The sequence below is a fragment of the Dysidea avara genome, chromosome 1, assembly GCF_963678975.1.
Source record: "Dysidea avara chromosome 1, odDysAvar1.4, whole genome shotgun sequence".
In the NCBI taxonomy this organism is placed as follows: domain Eukaryota; kingdom Metazoa; phylum Porifera; class Demospongiae; order Dictyoceratida; family Dysideidae; genus Dysidea; species Dysidea avara.
The window spans coordinates 56650060-56671248 of NC_089272.1; the positions used below are offsets into that span (position 1 = coordinate 56650060).

Consider the following 21189-nt stretch of genomic DNA (forward strand, 5'->3'; position numbering starts at 1 on the left):
TATAATTATTACACTTTTGGTGTTTTCTCTTTAACTACTGAACTGTTCTACAACTTCTACAACTGCTTTAATGATGTGGAAGAAATTACTATATAAAATATTTAAAATAAATGAGATAATCACGCTAGTACGAGACAGCTTGCTACAGACTAACATCTTAATGTGTCATCAGTTGTTCCTCTTCATTTCATAGAAAAAGTGTAATATTTTCTTGCAGTGGCTTCACTAAGCCGCAATCACCCAGGTGTGTGTATGTAGTTACTTGTGTATGTGAGATATAACAAATGTTGATGAAAAATTCACACATTTATTTCTACCATTCATACTACAACTAACATTTTCTCTAATACAGCAGTCACAATATCATACAGTAGGCCTAATAAACACCAATGTGTAATTAGTTCATACAAAAAGATTTTTCTGTTTCTTGGCTATTCTATACTTCTTCAGTCATGTCCTCTTATTTCTCTCATGGTCACTCATGATTGACCAATAAACTCAACATTACAACTACTACCGTACAATAGGTTATTTTCGAAAGAGTTTATTAGGTACATGTGGTCACTATCTAAATGTGCACTACCATTTTTTCCTGGTGCTACTCACGACGTTTGAACATTTGAAAATAAATTAATTTTACTAGCTGCTCTTCAAAATTCCCTTTTGAAAATTAACCTGTTAAACGGTAACTTCTTTATACAAGTTTAAACTATTTACTATTATTTTAATATGAACTGCTAAAATAAGGGGTAAGTCTCTGTATTCTAAAGGACAGACAAAGGTGTTGATTAATGCAATGTATTTGTCACACACTCCACTGAATACTAAATTACAAACTCTTGCACATAAAAATTGATCCCCCTTGCCTAAAAAAAAATTCACTTCGTTAATACAGTGTACTGTAGCATCATGCAAGTCTCCCTTGAAAGCAGTGGACATGGTAAATCTACAAGTCACGTAACAAGTGTAATGAAATCATTTGAAGATGTTTTACTTATTTTAACACTACACAAAAACTTATGCTCGCTAAGGACATGCATGCAAACTTGCAAAGTTACTAAGATGTGAAATTCCAAGGTAACAAGGCAGTGATGCAAGCCAGATAACCTGCCCAATGACCTAGCTGAGTTACAGTGAATTCTTCCACAATACAAGCAAAAGATGTTATCCTGTCAACTGTAAGTTACTAACGACAGGAAATTCCAAATTGCATGTAAAACTGTTGGCTAGGAAAAACTTTATATTAAATTGTAGATGTGATATGGGCTGATTGCTTAAGTAAGCTAAGCATGAACTCCACAAAACTGCAATAAACTTCGTGTTCACAAAAACCCTTCCCTGGTGACTACAAACAATGCAATGCACATGCACTAAACAATTGAGAGCAAAGACCTCTCCAACCAACAGCTGAAATAAAAATAATAACAAACTGTCAAACTTGATGAAGCGAAAACTAAAAGTAGTGAACATGCAATACTTAGCATTTATTTAATGGCAACAACTGACAGAAACAACACTTATCTAACCTGTCTTTCTCTCAGAATAGCTTCATGTCAACTTCGTACATATTAAGCGCTCTAACGTTATGTTTAGCTTTTGACTTTGCTTCTCTTTGTAGCTACTTTGGAAACATTCCTTACATTGTATCTCATTAATAAACTACTCAAATGGTAAGGTGTAAGAGTTAAATAGTATTGTGGAGGTACTTTTTGATCAGTGTCTAGTTTTATTATTGAATGATTGTCAGGTAGTTAACAGGAGCACCTTGCACATATTACTATAGCCCAAAATTGCCTCCAAATAGCAGTAATTCTCAAAACTGGGGGCATGCCCTCAGACCCTCCTAGACTGAGCCTTACCACTTTCACTTTTACTCTGACGACCCTGGTCATGACACAAATGTTTACAAAACCATAACATGCTACATGGCAGTATAACTAAACTTGGTTACAAAAATCACTACTAATGTGAGAATAGGAAGCAATGACAATCAAGACATGTCCTGTTGTTTATATTATTCATATTACGGGTGCTCGCGGCTATTTGAAGCCATACAACATGCAATTTTTGTATTGTTGCTAATACTCGCATAATGTATAAAATGAATCCATATACTACTTACGTTGGAAGTGCTTCTTTCTCTTCAACACAAACCAAACAGAATTTTTCTAGCCTATACCATTTTATAACTATGCGTAGTTCTTTATGAAGCGCTTAAATCGAAACTAGTCCTCCATTTTTCACAGTAGCGCACTGGAAACCACGTTGAACAAACTTCAGCTTATAACTCACAACTCTATGTTTAGTATTAGTACACAGCGTACATAGAACTTACGTTAGTACTAAAAGTGTGCTACACCATTCAAAACCTCATGTTCTCGGTGCCGTAACTCATGAAGCCATAACGCTACGGACAAAATCTAAACATAGACCTCTGGAGAATTTATCAGCGAATCTCCCTACAAAATTTGAAGCCTTCACGGCTATCACTCAAAAACTAGTTTTATTTTTAGTAAACATGTGCAAAGATTGCGTGCGCCCAACATTGTTGATACAATAACCACACAAATTCCTATTGACCGCAATCATCAACTTTTCAAAACAACTTGTCATAAACGCTGTTCTAAACACAAAAAACTCTGTTTTCTCTTCTTCACACACAGGAACAGCTTCTTGCTCCGCCTGGAGTCTCCAAGTCGCTCTTGGATAGGTTACGCTAGGCACGCCATCATCAGCAGCTTGTAACGCCTTGTGATTCCAGCTGGTAACATTGTCCCTTACATAAGCAGCTTACAATTACAACACTAACTACCAGCATACCCTATCACTCGAGAAAACAAGGCATGAACGCATGTTGCCTACAAGCGAAAAGTGCGTTCACACTTGTTGCCTTAAATAACACTTACTTTTAGATTAATTCATAACTGTTGATCCATCAGACAATCATTTGCCAACACTTCAGTGACGATTCTAAAGCGAAAAAACATGCTATTCTTCCTCATGTTCTCTGGCGCAAAACATGTCCGCTTTACACGGATACTATAAGTATGCATAGTAATGTCAATTATGATGCAATAGCCGCATGTGGTTTCTGGGCTGGCACTTAAACGGCTTCAAATATCAGCGAGCACCCTTAAGAGACGTTTCCACTAGCAGTTCTATGAATTAGGTATGAATTACAACTTCAATAAGGTCAACTTTTTTCTGATCTAAGTCCTTATATGCTGTAGCCAAGAAACGTTTGGATGACACTTTTTGTTTTACACACTTGCCAGGCTTCCTGTCAGCAGTTTTAATACACTATATATACCATAGGTGAGGTGGTTCCCAATAGCCAAATGTATCCAAGTGACCATCAGGCAATGCCGAACAACTACATAATCCTCCAGTGTCACTGCATTTAAAGGTTAAACATTCATACATATACCAGCCAGAAAGGGGTCCAAGTATACTTAAGTAGTTTTAAATTCCAGGTACTGTTGAAATCAAAGGGAAAATACAAGCACATTCTGACAGTGCTTAAGTAAGGTCGTACAAGTACTTTTCACTGTACCAAATATTACTGTATTCTTTGTAAGTAAAAAGCAGGCATTAATCTAATGTTTTAGGCCACAGAATTAACTATTTATTTAAATCTTTCGTCTGTTAGTCTATTTTTCTGACAATATCAATGTTAAAATTAATAATCACTCAACTGGAACTTGCAAATGATACATGTGCATAAAACTCATTTGAAACTACGTAACAAGAAGTCATGTTTTCATTTTCCTAAGTGGATACCATCATCAGTGGTATTATTAAATATACTAGCTAACATTGGTGTGAACCTGATGGCAAAACCCAGTACCACACTTTTCACAGGTGTGGAGTAAGAACTTCATGAATTATTTAAATTCCAATTACGGCATATATGTACAAAATTATAAATACGTACTTACATACATACTTATAATTACTCAAGTACTTAGCAAAGAACTAAAGTTTGAAAAAGAAAAGTACAAGTACTTTCAAATTTGCATGTACTTAAGTATAAGTACTCTAGTACTTGGACCCATGTCCAATACATACACCTGTATACTAGGTACATGGTTGTAGCCATAACTCCGTAATATGTGCAGGCCATAAAGCAGTTTTCTATTTCCTTAACAAGTGTCTGAGCATTTGCAGTATTTGCCTTTCCCCTAATACATTTCCTTCATAATGGAAATAGTTGTAAGGGAACACTTTTGTACACCAGGTATGTAGTCTCTGTGTATACCTGTAGTGTGTGTGTTGTGTGCGTTTGTATGTAGTGTGTGTGTGTGTGTGTGTGTGTGTGTGTGTGTGTGTGTGTGTGTGTGTGTGTGTGTGTGTGTGTGTACGTGCGTAATGTGTGTGCGTGTGAAGTCAAATTACTACCATAAAAGCTTTCACCTAACAAAAGAATAACCATATATTTTACAAATTTGGCACTTAGCAAATACTAATGACCGTGACTAATTCTCAGAAGGATGTAGTGCTCAGGTTAATCATTATCCAATCAATTAGGACATGATCAGAATCCATAGTAAGATACGTAGGTACTATTATGCTTTTACTGTCACACATGATTAGTCAAGTTCCTGTGAGAATATAGCCACAAAGAAAACACAATGCACACTGCTTTTTTTTTCGTAACCAGTGAATGCTTATTGTGGAAAGATCATTTGAATAATTCCGCAATCAGAAAGTACAATATAACAATGAAGGCAGTTTACTTAGCTACGCAAAAATTAAATCTCTTGTGGCAAGGCCCAAGACTAATACAGCACTCGGCTTAGCCCCTGGTCTTACCCATACTTGGCCAATCTTAGCAACTTAGAAATGTTATGCACACGATCAACTGTAACTTCCATAATTTAATTCTAATTTCCATATTTATATATTCGTGGTGATCAATCCCTACACAATCATCAACATGTTACAATTAACTGTAAATTAAAATCGTAGAGCAGAAACATGCTTTTTTTAAAAAACAACAACATTTAATTACATTGGTAACGTCAAACAATTTTAAAGAGCCACGTTATATTTATCACATCAGGAACAACTATAACTGTTTTAAAATTGATATGAAGGAACACAAATGATAATTATATAAATTTCTTAACTACCACATCACATCATTGACTTCATGATTGCAGTGTTATGTAACAGTTACAGTCTCATAAAACTAGCTAACAATTCCTATGGTGTTATTTATTGTACTGGATAACAGTTTCAGGTGTGGCCCCAATTATGAAGAAATTGATGAATAACAAAACCATTGTATACCAAATGTTTGGTATGACAGTAAGTTACGTAGAATTGGTTTGAAGGATTAAGCTACTAAACCACCAAAAAAAAAAGGTCATTACATGCTGACAATGACAATAGCTACCCCTCACCAACCATATCTCCTTATTTATGAGCTTGCTACACTGCTCCTCTGAAGAATACTGTGACTGCTCTATTAGAGTATCTAGATATGACTGCTCTATTAGAGTGTATCAATCTTTTAAACAGGTATTCAAGGGGCTCTTCGTGGGGCCTCCTGGGACAGTTGCTCCCCCTGTGGGCGGCCCTGTTACTATGTAACTTAACTACTAAGAATTAGTTCTCTGTTACAAGAAAACATCTATACAGTATCAAGACACACGGTAGTGTGTCGTGCGGCCCAAGAAGCTGGCGCGCAACACCCGTGAGTATATTGACAGGAAGAACGAAAACACAATTTTTGCACCTCCGTAGCTCTGTGCTGCCTTGATGAAACAAGACGATTTTTGCTGTGGACACGCCCTCCAACTTCAGCACTCCACATTCCAAATTTGAGCAAAATCGTTTCAAGCGTTCCCGAGATATGCTACTTCAAAAATTGGCTTAGTTTCTTGGGGTTTTTTTCTTCTTATTTTTCTTCTTATTTTTCTTCCTCTTTTCGCACACTTACACAAACTGCTATAAAACGCGAATGCCATATCCGATCGCCTTGAAATTTGGCACACAGAAGGGGGGTATAAAGGCGCATCTCTGTACCAACTTTGGCTGGAATACGATAAACAGGTGAAGAGTTATGAGCAATTATTCACGAAAAATAACACCAATATGTTGTCACGCCTACAGGGTAAACCGCGTATGGGAAGAAGCTGAAAATCAATGGGTGAATAGGTTAACTATTGAACCTCAAACCTTTTGTGGTTTGAAAGAAATCGAGCTAAAAACCAGGAAGATACAACGAAAAAACCAACAGTGTGTAACAATTATGCAATCGAGATTAGCTAATAAAAAACGACTGCTTGCCACGCCTACCAGATAAACTGCTTGGGGTAATGCTTTGAAAATCGCTGTACAGATGGAGTAATCATCTTAGAAAGGCTCTTCAATGGTATAGAAGAATCAGGCTTAAAGCCATGGAGTTATAACACGAAATCCAACTTGGTGTAGCAAGTGCGAGATCGAGATACTCTAATAGAGCAGTCATCCTAATAGAGCAGTCACCCTGAAGAAAATTCAAGAGATCAGCTAGAAACAAGTAACCTGTATAGAGATGAGCTACAAACAAGTCACCCTGTAGAGAGATCAGCCACAAACAATTCACCCTGTAGAGAGATCAGGCTTCAGTTTCATCACACTGTGCTATAAGTGAGGTAGTTCCCAATAGCCAAATGTGTCCAGGTAACCATCAGGCAGTGTTTAACCATCATACACCTAATGGTTCACATCATAAAATCGAATATTCCTTCTCTTACTCATTGTTGTAACTTCAATCACAGTATAGTATATTTTCTTCACACATACACACACACACACACACAATTTTTTATTTTTTTTTGTATAACTGAATAGAGGGGTTTAACAAGAAGGAATATTGTACAGAAAAGTCATCCCATTATTCTTTTTCAGCAAATCTCGAGTATTGATAAAGTATGACTACAAGGTTTGTATTTTGGGTAGTGATTACTTGATGCAGTATTGAAGTGCACAGAAACACTTTGAAAATGTTTGCCCTACATTGATTCTCTCGAAATTTTTGTCCTGCATAAATTCAGATTGCGTTATGCAAAAATGATGTAGGTGGTTTATGAATGTGAAATTAAAATTACCTCCTAAAAACTTACTTTAGCATCTGATAGGTAACTTATTTTACCATGCGTGAGTGTATTTATGGTTTTAGTCCTCAAATTACACGTTTTATCGTTGCTTGGAAAAGTTCTAGTTGACATCATATTTCTTTTGCCCTACAAAAATGGCTAGTAAATTGTACATGCGGCACATTTTTATGACCACACCTCTTTGTTAAACACGCCTATACCTTCAATGTTATATTGTACTTTCTGATTGTCTTCTTTGGAGCATTCATCTTGTGGATTCAAACTACTTCAGTTCTCTGCTATCGCATTAGTTATCCACCACAGTGTGTGTGTGTGTGTGTGTGTGTGTGTGTGTGTGTGTGTGTGTGTGTGTGTGTGTGTGTGTGTGTGTGTGTGTGTGTGTGTGTGTGTGTGTGTGTGTGTGTGTGTGTGTGTGTGTGTGTGTGTGTGTGTGTGTGTGTGTGTGTGTGTGTGTGTGTGAAGAAAATATACTATACTGTGATTGAAGTTACAACAATGAGTAACAGGAGGAATGTTCGATTTTATGATGTGAACCGTTAGGTGTATGATGGTTAAACACTGCCTGATGGTTACCTGGACACATTTGGCTATTGGGAACTACCTCACTTATAGCACAGTGTGATGAAACTGAAGCCTGGCAATTATGTGAAACAAAAAGTGTCATCCAAACATTTCTTGGCTACATTGTAAAGGACTAACCTTGTTGAGGTTATAATTCATGACCTAATTCACAGAGCTGCTAGTGCAAATGTCTATTAATATGACTACGATAAACAACAGGACATGTCAAATGTCATTGCTTCCTATTCTCACATTAGTAGTGATTTTTGTAGCCAAGTTTAGCCATGTGGCATATTGTGTTTGTCAGAAAACATTTGCAGTAGGTAGAAAACAGAGGAGGTCTTTGTTTTGAGTCACTAGGAGGGGGTTTTTGTGAACCAAAAAAAAAATTAATGCAGTTTCATGGAGTTTATGCTTAGCTTGCTTCAACCATCAATCCATGTCATAGCTATAATTTAATAATAATAAAATTTTCCTAGCCAACAATTTTACATTAATTTGGAATATCCAGTCATTAATAAAATACAGTAGACAGGATAACATCAGAAAATACCTGCTGTGCATATTGGGGGAGAATTCACTGTAACTCAGAAGATGGATAACGTATACTGTAAATTCCTTAACTACCGCGTCACCTCATTAATGTCATGATTGTTTTGTAGCAGTATTATGTAAGTATGTAAGTTACAGTTGCATAAAGTTAGTTACCAATTCCTATGTTATTTATATTGTATTGTTCCCAATAATGAAGGAATTAAACAAAACAAGTTGTATTGGTATGCATAACAAAACCAAACATAGGTACATCCAATATGTGGTACATTTAGTTGGTATTTTAACTTAGTGGTGACTACTAAATTGATGTTGTGCTGCTTCTAAAAACCAGGTGTCTGTTTAATACTACCCCTAATATTGAATTTAAAACTGTGGTGTTTAATTTTGTTACTTTGTATTGTTAAAGCATACATCGTGTTATTGTAATTCCATGTACAGTATTTCATAATTCTGTTGTAATTCATTAATTGGTGCAAAAAAATGTAACTTGAACAAACCGCTTTAAACCACAAATAATTCCCAGAACCATCTTTTATAGAATGTATCTATGGTGTTTTCCTATGAAAACTCTCTTAACAAAGCCTCTTAATTTTTGTACTTGTGTACATGATTTCTGGTAGACTACAAGGCCTGAGCTACCATTTTTCGGTCATCACAACACCCATACAGCCTATAAGGAAAGCTGTTCACTAATGGCTAAGGCTACGGGCTTGACGTTTTCACTATTCGATGTCGCTTCAGCCCATAGGTATACCACAGTACATACAGTGCATACATCATGGACTTACATACCTGTTATCTTTATCCTTTAGCAGATGTAAGGTTTGTGAAATGTTAATATTAACCCTTCGACAGCCATTGTCAAATATATTGGATGCCAACACACATGGACTTGTTTAAATTCTTATAACTTTGTAGTCGTTAACACTAGAAAGAATTTGTTAACGCCATGATACTCGCCATAAATTTCCTGATAAAATACCAAGCATCACTTTGTTCGAAGAACATCTCTGCTGTTAGGCCAACCAAAAAAGTAGCCCTTTCATTATCATCCACTACCACAACCAGTATTTCGATTAGTTGTATCTCCATCATGCTGCGTCCCACAATGCCAAACTAAATGCCATTATGGTGATTCAATTGGTATACATGAAATTACACGACTACAACAAAAAAAATGAAGCAGAAATTTGGTAAACATGATATTGTCTGTTAATCACTAGTACTCTTTTGTGTAGAACAAAACCGCTTAGACATTATTGTAGTGTATAAAATTTATGTCAAATGATAATCCGTCTTCATTTTACAGATCAATTTTTCTGTAAAATACAAAATTACGCATTCCTCTATACTTGTTCGCGAAGGGTCCAACAACACAGTTAAGCTGGCATGTGGTTAAGTACATACCCTGAGTGATTAAGACAAATCAATTCCAGAATTGCAATTGGATAGTTTGAATAATATGATTCTGACAGCTGCAGTTACAGTTCTGTGGTATGTTAGAATCACAAAGACTATCAGCACTGAAACGGGATGTTTTCCAAGTAAGAGGGATAGGGTATAGATGAGCTGCAGATTGAAATTGCATCTGACAATGAAATAGCAGATATTTGATAATGTGATAATATCAAGTTCCATACAAAATGGTATGAAAGAGTTCTTTAGCATTACTTAGTTACAGTAGTCTTAGTAACTACATACACAGAGACACAGTGTCACACACAACATACCTCCCTACAAAAAAAAAGCAAAATCTTAGTTGTTGATATGTACTAGGCTAAGATTACAGCTATGTATGTTTGGGATAACATGGTCACTATAATGAGGTGGTCAATGAGATAACAGGACCTACGCATGACATATGGTTGCTATGTTACAGATATAGTATGTAAGTATGCATGTACAAATGGTACTTCACCGGAACACATGTAAGCCCATTTGAGAGTCTAGTGTTGCATGGAGACAGCAGGTCTCAATGGTAAGTGACTATACCACAGAACAAGCAATGAATTACATTATACAAGAAAAGAATGTAGTGTGTTAGCTTAAAAAATAGGATAGCATTGGCTTAAGAGGAAGCCATGGAAGCAACGCTGTTGATAGTCATCCTCCTACGAGTACAATGATGTGGTTTATCTGGCACATAGAGCAACAACAAACTTCCTTTGGTCAATACACACCAGGAAAGAAGCAGCATTACCAAGAACAGATGAGCTTACATGAAATTTGTGGTATACCATATCTATAAGCAATTGTTCACCACTGAGTCACTAATTATACAATAAAACTTCTAATTGTTCATTAATTTGTTTACTACATAAAGTAATTGTGAATGAAATTACAAGAACCCCACATGTTTGCACATTTTTTGAATTCCATCATGAAACATGCTAGTGGTTAATAACAAGGATCGCCCATGTTTTCTTCTTATTTTTTTTTGCAAAACTCCTAATACAACACACACACACCAAAAATCCAACTTGGAAAGCATCCTTCAACTAAAACAACCCTCTGGTGGTTCTTTGCAAGGACCATAGGCCTATTAGTGAGTATCAAGGAAACAGCCTGTGCATTTGTGGAAACAGTGAAGTCTACCATTTTGTTCAAATTATTCATATTACTTTGCTTTGCAGGTCTACAGCAAAAATTATCCATTTTTCATGATAAAAACCATATAGCTGTGTTTGTTGAGTCCTTCCGCATGTCCATGACCTATTAGTAAACCCATATTCCACAGATCACCAACCAGCCTCCACCTTGATAAATTCTCTTTGCCATGCAATTCCGTATGCTAAAGAAGTCATATACATAACACAAGATTCTTGTGCGTGTTCAACAATGTTGCACTGTTAAGGCCTAGAGCAATTTTCACACTTATATCATGTACAACGATTTAATGATTAATGATTAGAAGGGAAACTACATCAGCTTAAAGAACTGCTTTTCAGCAGTGTCCCCTAGAGCGTATCTGGTGAGTCCTTATTCTTGTACATAAGTGATTTACTACAAGAAGTCATACCTAAGTACCCATGTTTGTATGCAGTCCAGGGTTTATTTTCCACAATGGCCACGACATGTACAGTAGTCTCATGTCCAGCAGGCCAAGGGCTATGCCGATAGAGAAAACTTTGCTTGGTGACAATGCTTGAATTTCTTGGTCCCAGAAATGAGATCTAGCCAAAATATCAGCTGGCCATTTAGAATCAAGGAGTTGCATAATAATTTAAAATCATGCAGTAATAAAATGTTTAGGAATAAAGTAAAAAGCAATGTATATACTAGAGACAATTTAAAGGCCATAGCTTTAATTCTGGTGTCATGATTCCATAAGGCAAGATCGGAAAACACCACTAGACAGTAAATATTTTCAACAACCAAGGAGAGAACTTTTATAATGAAACGATGTCTGCTTTTCTAATACACTCAAACAATTATGTAACTCCTTTTTTCCCTTTGCTGTTTTTGGTGTATGTTAACGACATGCCATCTCAAGTGAAAAATGGCCACCTCTTGCAATACACGGATGATACTGCAATGATTTGTTCTGCTGCTAGCCCTGAGGTTGCTCACCGATTGTTGTCTGGGGATTTGTTGTGTCTTACAAGGTGGATTACACAGAGTTGAATAGTCTAGTGTGATGTGGTTTTGACCGCAATCATCGGATAATTCTTTACTACCTGACGTTGTACTCTTGTTTGGAAACTGTTAAGACTCAAAAGTATTTGGTAATAACTATTGATGATCAGCTGCAATGAGACATCATGTTTCAGCTGTTTGTAAACAACTCTCACTCCATCTGTTTTGGGTAAATTCCCAGACACAGCTTACCAAGTACAGTTATCAAGATGTTGATTGATTCCATAGTTTTGTCTTGCCTTAATTATGCATTGCCAGCATGGCGCCTGGTTACTCACTCCAGCATCTGCAAAGACTGCTAAATTGGGGAGTCTGCATTGCTGCATCACAGCACAAGTATGATCATGTTTCTGTTCATCGTGCTAGTACAGTCTCAGATTCAGTATCATCTTTATGTGCCATCTATAAACAGTACAGTCCTCCTCAAGGTATGTTTCTTGACCCTCCAATTGAATTTGGTACCAGGTATGATTACTGTAGTAGACATGAGAATTGATGGATCGCTGGAGGCTAACAAAAACTCAAAGACCTTTTCAATATGTGGCTGGAAAGTTGTGGAATGAACGGTCAGAAGTAGCTACTTCATCTAACTTTCCCGCTACAGCTTATGGTGATTTTTAAAAACTGTTTCTTAAAATTAGTTTTTGTAGTTGTGCATATATGTTGTGTGTTTGTATATTCATGTGGCGTTTGTATGTGGTTGTATATTTCTTATATATGTATGTGTTTGTAAACTGTGTATGTGTATGTTGTATTATTTCATGTGCACGCATGTGTGTGTTCCAGTGTGGAAGAACAGCTAGTCCAAGCACTGGAGTTTAAACTAATAATCAATCAATCAATCCTATAGTATTTATTGCAAGGGACAACAGTTGCAGCTGGGCTCTCAATAGTGATAAAAGTTTACAATTCTATACCTTCTTCTCCAAATAGCCAAACTGTCCAATTGTCACAATAGTTTGTTTCATTACATTTAACTTTCCTTGCACTTGTACTGTATGAATTCTTTTCTCAATTTATTTTCTTCAGTGTTTAGCAGTTAAGTTATTGAGTAAAACTTAGTATGTGTGTTGTTTAGGCAAGGATGATATTGACAAAAATATCAAATTCACTAATTAGCTCCCATATACTTTTCTCTGAGTTACGGTAATGTAGTGACCACGCAATGTTATAAGTCCAATGATGTGACTCTTTACCTCATCAATTCTGTATCACTTTCAAGATGTCCTTTTGTGGTGATCGATTCCAACAGCTAACACATTGCAAATTAAGAGCAATATTTTTATTAGATGATAACAAGCAAAAACATTTTTTTAAATGTAGTAGTTACAGTATATGATGACCACGAGGAATTTGTCTGATATATATGTCCAAGCCTGAGGGCTGCAGGCCCAAGGGCACGAGCATATATATCAGGCGAACCCCAAGTGGCCATGGTATGGTGCAACTCAACAATTATCGACCAGTGAGTCATAAATTAGCCATACATCGTAGAACAGTGAAATTTTCGACATAATTAGATAAACTATCTCCCAATATAGGTTCCAAAAATCAATTCCACAATCAAAACTATACAAAAATAGTGTCGATTATAGCTACGGGCATACGTTCATCGATTATCAACCGTCTCTATCTACATATTAACAACTCACCTATTAATATCAATTATCTATTATCGACATATTACAAAAAATGGAAAAAATGCTTTGTTATGAATTTAATAAAGTAATACAACTATGCAAGCAATCTATCATGAGAAGGGCTTACGCCTAAAAAATAAATTGGTGTGAACCTACAGTTAAAGAGTTATGTTACACACTAATTTATACTTACAGATTCCACACACATACAGGTCATCATTAACTTGTAAGCACTGGTTGTGAATTAACTTCTTGCACTGTTCGTCAATACACTGAACCCATTCCTTCATCAGCTTCCCAGCACTTGACAAGTCATCCTGGTATAATATAGCACATTTGTCGCTAGAAATTTCCTTGCCTTGTACACCATATCAGGAGTGTAGCCAGGATGTTTTTGAAGGGGGTTCGGATTTAAAGTGGAATGTCTTAAGGGGAAGGCCTGGATGCTTCCCCTAAATCATGCATGTTTGAATGAAAATGATGCATACACAAAATGTGCCCTTAGGCAGTAACATTAGAAGGTGCTGTTTGTGCATCTACAGTAACTAGCTAAAACCTACACACTGCTACTTATGCAGCTTATAGAAACTATAAACCTATTGTAAAACTAACTAATCTTCACTTCCAGACAGCATACCAACAGCCAACTTCAATTTCCTAGCACACGGAAGCCCTAGTCCCTTAGTTGGCAATACTTCTTTCCAGCTATACATTAGTCCTGGCCGGTCCTCCTGTGGATTGTCAATAACTTCAGACTTGGCCTGTCCAAATCTCGTGTAGCTCCACTAAAACAACACACTCTACCCAAGCTGGAGCTCATGGCTGCAGCCATAGCAGGCTCGCCTAGGTTCCTTTGTAGCAGACTCACTCAGCCACAACACCATCATTCACTATTGGTCTGATAGCCAGATAGTTCTTTGCTCGCTCCAAAGCAAGAAAAAGCTGAAACCATTTTGTTGAACATACGTAGAGTTAAAGAAATTCTAGCTATCTCATCAACTTGGAGATACTGCCCAACTGCTTATAATCCAGCAGATCTCTTGACTCGTGGATTACCAGCTGAGCAATTGGTTAACTCAACACTGTGGAGACATGGCCCTCCATTGCTATCGTTTCCCACTGAATGACCCACCTGAAATCTTTCAGAAGCCTTACTTGTGCAGGCTAACAGTGTTGAAGAATTTCTGTCATCTTCCAGCATCCACAGCACAACTATATTGCCACCTACCAATGGTATAAACACTTTAATTGATCCTTCTACTTACAGCAGTTACTCCAAGTTACTAGACGTAACTGCTTATATCCTTCATTTTGCCCACGAAACCACGCAAAAGTTATTCAAGCTTAAGGGACCTTTAACACCCTATGAACTGTCCATTGTCAATATTCAGTGGGTATCCAGTACTTAATTTCTGATCAATGCTTTCCAGAGGAAATAAACAGCCTACATTCGAAAACTCACTCCTCGCAGCCACCACTGGTGAGACAACTTCGACTGTCTCTTGACCACACTGGCCTAATCTGTTGTGGTGGTAGGATCCACAACAGCGTTGAAACCGGGTCGGGTCATCCGGGTCAACCGGGTCACATTTTCTCCGGGTCATCCGGGTCCGACCCGGTTTACAAATTATCCGGGTCTGACCCGGATTGGATCACATGAGAAATGAAATTGTTCGTTTGACGACGTGGAAACTTATAAACGCTATTGCGTAACCCTTTCGTGAGCCACGCCCACTTATCGCGTTACCAACATACGCTCAGCCACGCCCATTTATTAGTAAGTGCAGTATGTAGCACGAAACTGAGGGTATCTATGGTGAGGGGTAGCTATTGTCAGTAGGTGATGACCTTTTTTTTTGTTTGTTTTTTTGGTCTTCAACCTACAGCTAGGCTGAAGTTGCAATATTTACTCAACACGAATCGAACGCTCAAAACGTAGTCTTGTTCGCTCGTTCGAGACTAGCCAAAACATAGCTCTTATCGCATGCCTCGGCTTTAATTAATCCGGGTCACATCCGGGTCAAATCCGGATTGCTATCCGGGTCAGTGGGTCATCCGGGTCAGCAGTAGTGACCCGGTTTCAACGCTGATCCACAATGCACCACTTTCAGAGTCTAAGTTTCCTATCCTTCTGCCACTGAAGGACCCCATCACTTCACTCCTCATGTGGCACACTCAAGACCATGTAGGGATCAGCATGATACTGACTGCTCTCCGTCAAACGTATTGGGTGCCTCATGCAAGGCAAAGAATCAGAGCTCTGTTGAGGAAGTGTGTGACCTGTAGGAAATTAGCTGGACGACCATACACTGCACCAGATCCTCCACCACTTGTGGGGGCCCGTGTAGAGCAATCCATGCCCTTCGAAGTTACAGGCGTTGACTTCACTGGTGCCTTGTACGTGAGAGGTGAAAGAGAATGTAAGGTGTACATTTGTTTATTTACTTATGCCGTCACATGTGCTGTACACCTAGAGATCGTGACAGACCTCACTGTTGAATGTTTCTTACAAGCCTTTAGGCATTTCAGCAACAGAAAATCCCTACCCCGTCTTGTCCTTTCAGACAATGAGTCAACATTTCTATCTGCTGCTAATGAACTTAATGCCTTGTTCTCCTCACCCTCACTCACAAGTTCCCTTTCCAAGTCTGGTACAGAATGGAGGTTCATCCCAAAATGTGCTCCCTGGTTTGGGGGGTTTTGGGAGAGGCTTATTGGGTTGACTAATCTGACCTTGAAGAAGGTCTTGGGTAGGGAATTTACAACCCTTAACAGCCTCCAAACCATCATCATTGAGATTGAGGCCATTCTCAATGAACGCCCCCTTACATATGTCCCTACAGACATCAGTGACCCAGACCCAATCACCCCAGCCCACCTGCTATATGGTAGGAAGATAGTTTGTGTACCGTATCACATGACCCCACAGTACAACCAGTGTGACCCTGACTTTGGAGAGACAGAAGTCTAGTCAAGAGCCAAGAAACAAGCATCCCTGATTCAACACTTTTGGACAAGATGGAAAAGGGAATATTTGACTGAGCTAAGAGAGTTTCATCAAGCTAATGCTCCTAATGTCCAAACTGTGAAACCTGGAGCCATGGTATTAATGCATGATGATACTCCACATATCAATTGGTGTCTTGCTGTTGTGGAAGACACTATGGCCGGAGAAGATGGTTTGATTAGAGCAGCATATATCAGGACCTCTACCGGTAGAACCAATTGTCCGATATCCAAGCTGTATCCTTTAGAAGTAACTGCAGCAGATCCTCTACTCAGACAGCACTCCTCATCTCAGGACACAAATACATTAGATGGTGGTGACCAGACAATGCAACAAGAAGAAAACACTACGGAGAGAAGACCTGCTCGTAAAGCGGCACTCCGGTGTAGACAACAAGTAAGAGAATGGACACAAACCTTATGTGGCCCCCCAGAGGATGTCGAGAACTAGTAACTATGACATCAATATAAATATTATTAGATATTATTTAATGTGGTATCATGTGTATGTATATCTTATTAGTGCACTTCATGATCAGTGTTGAGCACGTATAACGGCGGTTGTTTCCCGAGCGATTATCCATACCGAATTGTTTAGAACCTTGTACTTCAGACTATCTCTCACAAGTATATTTGCTAAGATAGACTAGTTGGTTGTTAGTAAAGGACAGCAAAGGCACAAAATAATTGTTTGAGCGATCTTGGATGTGTATTTCTACACACCACATATCAGCCTTTGAACAGACCACAGAATGGCAAAACTACTACTGCTATGCTGAAATAGGTTAGTAACTTACAGTCCTAAGTACTTAACTTAATATAATAACTTACTGATCTAGTTGGCTTAACTTAGTACAAAAATGATAACAATATAAACTCCATCCCACAATCACAAGTTTTCTAACATTACGTGTTGAAGCATAGTAACGTATTATTGAAGTTCTAACATATGGGTAACATTCTGGTGGCTATTATCCCTTATTATTAAACCACAATCGATCTTCAGATGCAAGTTCTTTCACCTATTAGGTGAGTGCATCCCAAGTGATATATATCACTTATACCATGGCTGCTTGGTATTTGCTGATATTATATACCTACAGCCCTCGGGCTTTGGGTGTATATATCAGCAAATCCCATGCAGCCGTGGTATAACTATTAAATATCTATATCTATATTATGGCAACCAAGTGAAATATGAGATATGTATAGATGAATTTGACAGTTGGTGTTGAAAAGATAATTGGTCAATATTGCCTTTACCAAAGCAACGCACATGCCAAACATTACTCAATAATATAAAATTAGTTATTTATTTATTGAGAAAGGCATCTATACAGTATTTCCACATACTAAGTTTTCATCAGAATTGGAAGGATGGGTACTAATAGGTTACATTTCAAGAGTAATGGTTTTGTCCTTTGAAAAGGAGAGGAGAAATAGAAGTCCAGTCATGGATTGTTTCTCCTTTCTCCACCTTTTCAAACACACTTTATGTAGCAACTCAAAACAGGCTGTAGGACCAGGTGCCCTACAGACCTTCTGCACTTGTGCTATAAAGCCTTAATAAAAAGTTAAAAAATAAAAGAAACAAAATGCACACACACCAAGTATGGTACAGTTGTCTCATATACAAATAACAAGAGTATACAATATACACATAATAAACACCATCACCATAGCAACACAAGACCAGTGGTTGTGATAATTGTTGAATAAGTTAATACTTTTCTTTGAATAAAAAGAATTACCAAACAAGTTACATATGTCCGTGATAGAACATCACTAGCACAAGCACAGGAACTCTTCAATTATCAGTATTCGCAGCTTAGACAAATCTTGAAACCATATAGCTATATTCATCTACTACAGATACTTAGTAATATACTGCTTCATGAGAAATGGAAACATATTGTGTATGAATTTCATTAAACATTTTTGAAAATTAGCCAATTAGGGTTCTGCCTACGATGGTCAGTAGTAAACAATGTTACTTGAAAATGACAAATTTTGACCAATATATACAAATATTGGAGCTTTTAAGGTTGAAATGTTTTCATTGCCATCCAAGAATCCCCCCTGCTCGTATATCTACATGCACACTGTTGTACGTGACGCGCTGTGGGATTATGGACAGTATAGGATTTGCATATCTTTCCTGAGACATCTTTCTACTGTCTTCATCCTTTAGCAGATGTACAGTATGTAGGTCTGAACTATGAAATACCAACTAACAAGCCAGAATTAGCACAGTTAAGCTGACATGTGGCAAGCACAACAAGTAAATTAAAAGACACATAAATTCCAGAAGTATTGAAGTACTCAAGTGGCAAGTTCAAATAAATACAATTTCCGACAGTGGAGGTTATGGGAACCACAGCTCTATGGTGTACAAGTATCCATAATGACTATCGGCACTAAGATGGAATGTTTTCAAAGAACTATGAATTATGGAGAATTTATATGAGCTGTGAAGACAAGAAATTGCAATCAACTCTGAAATATTATGTGCCAGTTATGTATGTTTTTACATGCCATTTACTTGGCTATAGCTGACACCTTCAGCTACTGTGAGGCAGGTCCTCCTGGTGGTAGCGGAACACCTGCCTTGAGTACCCTACCATGTCTCACAGATGTTATAGAATTATCTGTTTAATATAACTGCTAGTTTAGAAACTTTACAACTAAATAGACCAGAGATGCAGTAACAGTAGATGTGTTAGTGTTTATTTCATGCTTGCAGCTTTGTACAGTTGGTTATGAGACTGCTAATGTACATGTATCTCAAATATGGCGAACCTCAATCAATAGAATCACCAATGGATCATGAAATTACAAAATACACCTTGGAATTTAAGTCCGTTTTTTACAAAGAAAAAAAATGTTATTCTTCCCAACAAAGGTGAAAGAAGCCTGTTGTAAGGCCAATAATAGAATAACAAAAGTACCACTGATGGTACTTCACCATAATACTGAACTTCACATGAAAATGGAACACATGCTAGTCCTATAGCAGTGTTACATGGAGACAACAAGTCTCACAGGTAATTGACTATACCATAGAACAAGCAATGAATTACAACACATAAGAAAAGAATGCGTTAGCTTAAAATATAGGATAACATTGGCCTAAGGGGAAGCCATGAAAACCAGACTGTCAACAAGTCATTCTATGAGTAAAATGATAACTTTACCCACCGTAACAAAAGTGGTCAGACTCTTGACACACAGAATTAATAATCTCAGACCCATGGGCGACTTGGACCTACAGCAACATGCAGTCTAGGTATGTGTTAAAGGTTCCATGGGATCTGAAGCTTCCTCTGTGTTCAAACTAACTTTATTGACTAAAGTACACAAATAGTATGTTGTTTGCCAAAAAGTTCTTTGATTTACAGTTTACTACAAAGTGGCCATAACTTGTATTGTGGCAAGTCTTACACTACAATGTACACACTGTATCATACCTTAAGTACACTACATCACATCCTTACAATGATACAGTCATGATGTGCTTACCACGCAAATTGGTCTTGGCCTGATATTGCAAAGTAATCAGTGTTAGATGGATTAGTGAAGATGGAAGAGTGGAATTTTGTGATTTTTATCATCTTCACATATCAACATTCTGAAAGTATATGTTTGGGTATAAACTTAAATGAATATAAGTGTGTATGTACATTGCTTATTCTACAACACTAATAAAACTAATACCAACACACACACTACATCACACACACACACACACACGTACACACACACACGCATGCCACACATACACACACACACACACTCTACACACAACACACAGAGTCAAGGAATAAGTACAGTCAAGTGGTTTCATAACTTTGAATCCAAAATTCAAGCTTCACAGTTAACAGTATTTTAATTTTTTATTACGTGCTACACGTAGCTCTAGCGTATACTCATCAGTAGAGGGAAGAAAAGCTTTAAGCAATACTTTAAAATGTTACATAGTTTTGTTAGGAATTCAGATACGTATAAGCTGTCACAGCACAAGACTAGCAAAGGGTGATGTTCTCCGAAGATCATTACATATTTGGATCATGCTTCATGGGAACATTGAGGTGATATACTTTCTCTTGTACGTACAATTGGTTGTCTAGGTGAAATAGATAAACACTTATTTTGTAAACACAACAATGCTATATTTCATTACATCGCCCACATATTTTATTTCATCCCCCAAACAATCATTTTAATGGCTACTTCTGGGTAGTCAATGATTTAGTTATAGGGTCATGTTGTGTGTCTTCCAATACTTCAGATATTACAGAGATTCTGATAGTTCTTGCACAATAACAGATGTAAAGTGGAAGTCATATGCACGTGATTCAAGTTTAAAGAATTTGATTGGTCAAAATCTTGTGCACATGACTTCTGCTTGTTATTGTTGTCATACTAGAACATCTGTACAGACTTGTGATTAAGTAATGCAACATTGAGGTGACCAATAAATACTTCACTTCAGTAATTTTAGTCCAGAGAACACCTGTCAAATGTCCAAGATAATGTGATGGTCTCCAGTGCTGCCACTGGACTTGTGAAATTGTGTGTTGTCAGTAGGATGCTCAGAGTAATGCGTTATAATTGTTTAAGCTAAGAATGTTATGTCTCTGGAAGTAGGAAGTCCATGATTGGTCTGGCAGATTTCTGCACCATTA

At 37.5% G+C, this 21189-nt stretch overlaps 1 protein-coding gene across 1 annotated transcript in view; it reads right to left on the reverse strand.

The window, feature by feature from the left end:
• The window catches only part of LOC136237025 (DDB1- and CUL4-associated factor 8-like), a 34458-nt gene that overhangs the window by 8175 nt on the left and 5094 nt on the right, over positions 1 to 21189 (reverse strand). The window contains exon 2 of the mRNA XM_066027280.1: positions 20024 to 20132. Coding sequence (XP_065883352.1) covers positions 20024 to 20115 — 92 coding nt within the window. The 5' untranslated portion in view covers positions 20116 to 20132. The remainder of the gene's footprint in view (positions 1 to 20023; positions 20133 to 21189) is intronic.